At 31.8% G+C, this 6,000-nt stretch overlaps 1 protein-coding gene across 1 annotated transcript; it reads right to left on the reverse strand.

Annotated features, from left to right (window-relative positions):
- Window positions 1-858: 858 nt before the first annotated feature.
- OCT59_025654 (uncharacterized protein) lies at window positions 859-4,457 on the reverse strand (the record flags this gene model as incomplete). The annotated part of the gene is made up of 4 exons (XM_066140040.1): window positions 859-1,154; window positions 1,218-1,246; window positions 1,334-1,397; window positions 1,568-4,457. The coding sequence occupies 4 exons, from the start codon at window positions 4,455-4,457 to the stop codon at window positions 859-861; spliced, it is 3,279 nt and encodes a 1,092-aa protein (XP_065992227.1).
- Window positions 4,458-6,000: the final 1,543 nt, after the last annotated feature.

A 6,000-nucleotide genomic window follows, 5' to 3' on the forward strand; every position in this document is an offset into this window, starting at 1 on the left:
ATTGCTCCTTGTTCGTTCACTGCTATAACGAAGGGTGGGTCCGCCAGTTTGGATTTCGTACATTTAGTTTAGATCAATACTCACGCATGTTTATTTATACTCATCTGAAGTATCTTACAATGTATTCACCGTTCATAAGTAAAAATAAAAATAGGAATAAAAAATAAGCTACGAAATTTGAAATCGCTAGAGTTTCACGTCTTTGACTTTTCTATGTAGGAACGCAAGATTCCGATAGAAAATTCCCTATTAATTCAAATATTGGATGAAATATTTTTAAATAATTTTTGCTACAATTAAGTTATTTGGTTTTTATTTAGTTTTTAAACTTTTTATTTAGCTTTATTTGAATCCTTTTAACGTTTACATTCTTTGTTAATTTTGTACAGTTCCTATCAATACCACATATATATACCCATAATGCAAGTTTGTAAAATTTTTTTTTTTGGTCAGGAAAGTTATTGTATACTATTTTTTTTACTTATTAGAAAAAATTCATAGTAATTAGTAAAGAACAAAAATTTTTTTTTTACAAAATGTCGATCATTTTCATCATTTTACTTCTGTAATACTCATTGATAATTCCTTTATGATACGATCTTCTACCTTTTCACGTGGTTTATTACTATTACAATTAACATGAGTATCAATATTGTAATTAGGGTTTGTTTATTTTTTCACATTAAGATTATTTTTATTCCCAATTTAAGATATATTTTAGATGTAGGTGGGACCTGGAATTTAGCACCTTTGTGGCCCATTTTATTTCACTATATATGTGTTCCATTTAACCAGTATAGAATAGGAATATGGTCATATGTCATCATATGAATAGAGTATAAGAATTTAACTATCATTTCATTTAATTTTCACCATTTCATCGTTCATTTTATCCTTATCAAATTTAGTAGTCCATTTATCATTTATGTTTTGATATTTTTTTTTCATCTCTTCATGTTTAGTCGCCCACTTTTCAACATCTTCAGTGGAGGCCCTATAAATAATGGTCCAAGGTACTTCAGCCCGTAATGTAGGGAAGTAATGTGATATTAAAGGATTTAATTCAATTTCTGCAATTATTTCCGCCAGTTCTATAACCCAAATGGTATGTGCATTCTTAAGTGTTTCTTCATAAGCATTGCTTACGAGCGCGACTGTCAACAAAAAGTATGTTAGATATTGCTAAGAGTGATAAAAAAAAAATATTTAATGCATACTCAAAACGTTAAACAATATAATTGCTGTGCTCAATGAAAAAGTAATCATGAGAATATCTAGTAAATAATTTTTTGTCCATGGCTCCAGAGAACTATAATCATTTAAAAGAATTAACCAAGTATTCTTGATTGATTGATAAAAGCCCGTAAATGTATTGACTCCGTTATCAGGCGAGGTTTCTGACAAGAGGACCATTAACGAATTAGCGTAGGCAAACAAAATAAAAAATAAAAATATCAATAGCGGCATAATCTGCTCGAAGAGATTTGTGAAAACTTTGAATGGTAAAATAAAATAATCACTAAAATTTGTCGATCTTTTAAGGAGGTAGTTTTTGAGAAATTCTTACCAGCGGCGAACATGCCTATCTTCTCAATGAAACGAAGCTGCAAAAAGATCATGATCCATAAAGATAGGATAGAGAGAGATCGGAGTTCTGGAGATGCAGTTTTATTGCTGAGCTCCAGGCACCCAGTAGTAACAGGAAGAATAAACGCTGCAAGTTCAATTAAAGTTGTAAAAAGCTTTTTTGCTTTTTTCGTTTTATATTTGATGAATTTGAAAATGAAAAAATTCGCAAAAAGTCGGGGGATAAGGACAAGTGCCCAAAGTGCTCCATAGATTAAACTGTAAGACATCAGTTGACTACTTTTTACGGGGTCGCTTTTAGCAGTAGTAGTTGCTGCCAAATAAAATAAAAAGTAAACAATGTAGTAAACAAGATAAACATAAAGATAAGTGTATACTTTCATAATCCTGTGGATAACAATTGTTTTGAAAAATGTAGACTGGAAAACCTCGGAAGACCGGAGAAAGGTTAATTTAGCAAATGGACTTAAATTATCATATGAGTATAATCGTGACAAATATGAAAAATCGAATTTGAGAGTATGCAAAATAATTAGAAAAAGAGGATCACGCCGAGGTTTGTGAAATAAGTTGTACAGAGGTACATGGCAGTACGTGGCTGAGTATAGATCTATATAAAGATTCTTAGATGTTAAACTTGCTGGTTGTTCTGTAAGACGGTTGAGCTCACGACTTTTATGATTTTTAGTTGAATACACTCCTTGAAAGCCTATTTCCCAATCTGATGGAACCTTGAGGTAAGTACATTGCTCCAACAATTTGAGTAACATTTCTGGGTATTTATCTGTAAGTGACGGCAGTGCATCAACAACCACGGACATAAATCCTGGTTCGTAATTACGGAAATAATGAACATGCAAACAATATTCAAGTATTTTTCCAACTAAAACAATATTTTCCTTTTCAATTGCTTTTGTTAGCGGATTCTTCTTGTAGAGCCCTGTTGGCATATATTTCTTGTAACCCAGAATTGCCATTATTATGTTGTCAACATCACTAGCATCACTATCAATAAGGTCACAGATCGCTGTTGTGCCATTAAATACATTGTTATCGACATACTGTCTGATAGAATTTATAATGATTTCTTTCAAACTATTATTTAAATTTCTCTTCTTAAGATAGTTGCAGCTTGATTGAACCCATTCAGCGGGTAAATTCTTATCATTTATAGTTGAACTTAGAGGCAGAAAAGTGTAAAATTCCTCAGCTTTATTCTCATCATAGAGCCGTAAAGTGCCATCTACATCTACATCAAATTTAATTTTAACTGTCGGATTATTGCCTGAATTTTCTATTTCACTAAGCATCCATACTAAGCATCTAGTTTCACTATTATTCTTTCTATCCTTCCAGAACAGAAAAAAACAATCGGCATCATCGTCAATATTGATGTCACTTCTTTCTTTCAAAACGAAATTATCAAAATCGAAATTATCAAAATCGAAGTTTCTAGGGAGAAGAATTCCTTTGACTTGCCATTTCTCCAACTGCCATTCTTCTAACTGTATTTTCTTTGGCTGATTACGAAAAAATTCCTTCCAATGCCGTTTTTTGATGACAGCATTATTTTTATTTGATGTCACAGTTATAACATCGTCATTGATAAGTTGAATATGTTTCAGGTTGGCTAATTCAGGTTCTGGTGGTGTTTTCACAGATTTCAATTCAGTGCCTGAACAGGCATCAATTAATATAGCTTTTAAGGAAGTTTCGTCAGAATAAACTATAAATAAATGCCGGTCATCATTCATAAACAGAAAATCTTTTTTATTTGATGACACATGTTCTTCTGCAATATTTGCAATATGTAAGCCCGTTTGTTTTTCCACAATAGGACCATTTTCAAAAGCAAGTAAGTCACCCGTGGAAGACATGACTACTTTTTTGCCAACAATACTTTGAATTTTTGAAATGTTTGAAATGCATGAAATTCTGTTGAATTCGATAATACATTTCTCATATGAATTTACGTTGATACGGACCATGTCAACAATCTTTTTTCCACGCCAGGGTAGAAGAACATAGATTTCGTGTTTTAGTGGGTTAAAGGCTAAAACTACTTCAGAATCATGGTTGTGTAGGTTGTGTAGGTTGTGTAGGTTGCGTAGGTTGCGTAGGTTGCGTAGGTTGCGTACTAGGTTGCGTAAATAAGATTTGATATTGAGCACTTGATTGCGTAGGTTGCGTAAATAAGATTTGATATCGAATACTTCTTGGTTGTGTTGGTTGCGTAAATAAGACTTGATATTGAACAGAGTCCAAGGCTCGGATGCTATCGACGCAAATTGAATGGTGGTCTTATATTTGATAGCAAGGATTACACCATCGGCAAGGAATTCAGCATTGATGAATCCATCTTCAATTTTGCTGAATTCAACTTCAATTTTGTTCTTAACTTTTCTCAAAATATCCGCTTCTGATTTTTTTCCATTTTTAAAAACTTTGAACACAATTTTAGCATCATCCATAGGTTCGTCTAACACAGTTTTGGCTTTGTCTACTACTGGATCGTTTTCTGAATTTATATTCACAACTGTGTTGTCATTTTCCCATTGCAAAACTATGAACATAGCCTTTACTTTTCTTGAATCATTTTCTTTGAATAGGTAGGATAAGATAACGAATCTAGAATTTGATGACGGAATTAATTTAGAGATGGTCAAATCAATCTTGTCATTGAGGGGAGCCTTCTCTTCGAGATTAATCTTTATAGAACCTTTATCATGAAAAGTATCTGAATAGATGGAGTGATTCCATAATGTAACTGTATTATCTGACTTATTATAACTTGCATTTGTGATAAAATTGTTATCTTTAGAGATTGCAACAGCTGTAATCTCCGTTTCTGTAGCGAACTCTACGTTCATAATATTTCTTTGATTTTGTCCAAGCCAAATTTATTATACAATTAATAGTTCGTTTTCAAAAAAAAAATTTGTCTTTAAGTCATCAGGAAATTTATTTGCGTACCCTTTGCGACAGGTACCTAACCTTACACCCTGAAAAATTTTCTGATGCATATATTTATTAAATTTTCATGCGTACGAATGTGTAAACGCCAATGTTGTGTCCCAATTCATAACAATATGTTCCCATAAGGGTTTAATAACGTTACAATTCTAGGTGGTGTTCTTATTTGTGTAACAAATGCATATAGTACTAGCTACAAAAGTGACTTTTTTGCAATTAATATATCTAAAATTATCAATGCTACTGAGTTTAAGGCAACCTTGTACAAAAATTTCGAAATTAGTATCACTCGGTGTAACATAGTATTATCATCACATTATTTCTCTCAATGACTCAATCGCATTGTTACACATGATGACGGGATCCACCTAAATTGATTAGTTTTTCGCTATACTCATAATAGATATCAATTAATTTTCACCAAATTTCGCTAAGATCTTTAATTTTGTTTCGATAAAACTCTAACGTCATTGATTCACTAATCTTCTCATAATAAATTGATTTAAATCATGTCAAGAAATTGTCGTTAGATAGCTTTCTTATTTGAACATGGCTGCGATTTATTCATAAGCGTACAATTAATTTTCTATTAAGATAGCAAGCATATTGAAAAATACTCATGTGTTTTCTTTTAATGGGAGGTTTATATTGTTAATACTCCAGATAACCTTTAGGTTTACCAAATAGATATTGAAAATATTCATTAAGATAACTTGATCCCGGCGTCCTATAGCCGCGATAGGTATAATTGCAAATTTTTATTATCTGTAATGTACGGCCTATCCCGCATCTCATAACCATCACAACAATCTATTTAGTAGCGGAAATACTCGAAGATTCGAATTATTAATACTTTCATCGAAAAATATATGACCGTAATATTTTTAATATTTTTTAATGGGAATGTCATTGGGCATGTCATCAAACAGTTTATGATGTAAATTCATGAACTAGACATTTGCGAGTCTGAGAGATCACGAATAGCACAGTTCTGACAAAATACTTTCGTCAAATTTTTAACAGTTTCAGTTTTGAAAAAATTTGTTAATGAAACACTTGTTGTCACTTGCTTTTTTTTAAAAATTTTTGATTTTTTTTTTGGACTTTTTTTTTCATTTTTCGGGGGGGGGGGGGGGTTTTCTTTTCAGCCTTTTCTTCCAAACCGAAAAATTTTTTTTCGAATTTTTTTTTTCGGGGTTTTTTCTTTTCGGCCCATTTTTTTTTTTGAAAGAATTTTTTTTTCACCTTTCTTTTTCCGGTTTGGTTCTATTTCCAAACTGAAAAATTTTTTTCTTGATTGTTTTTTTTTCTATTTTAGGTTTGGATCGGTGGTCAGATTGGCGCCGCGGTGCTACAGCAAGCACCTTATTTTCTGAAATTTTTTTTCAGCATTTTTTTACTAATATTTTCTTTTTTTCTAATTTTTTTTTATCACTCTTT

This window comes from Rhizophagus irregularis, chromosome 5, assembly GCF_026210795.1.
Source record: "Rhizophagus irregularis chromosome 5, complete sequence".
In the NCBI taxonomy this organism is placed as follows: domain Eukaryota; kingdom Fungi; phylum Glomeromycota; class Glomeromycetes; order Glomerales; family Glomeraceae; genus Rhizophagus; species Rhizophagus irregularis.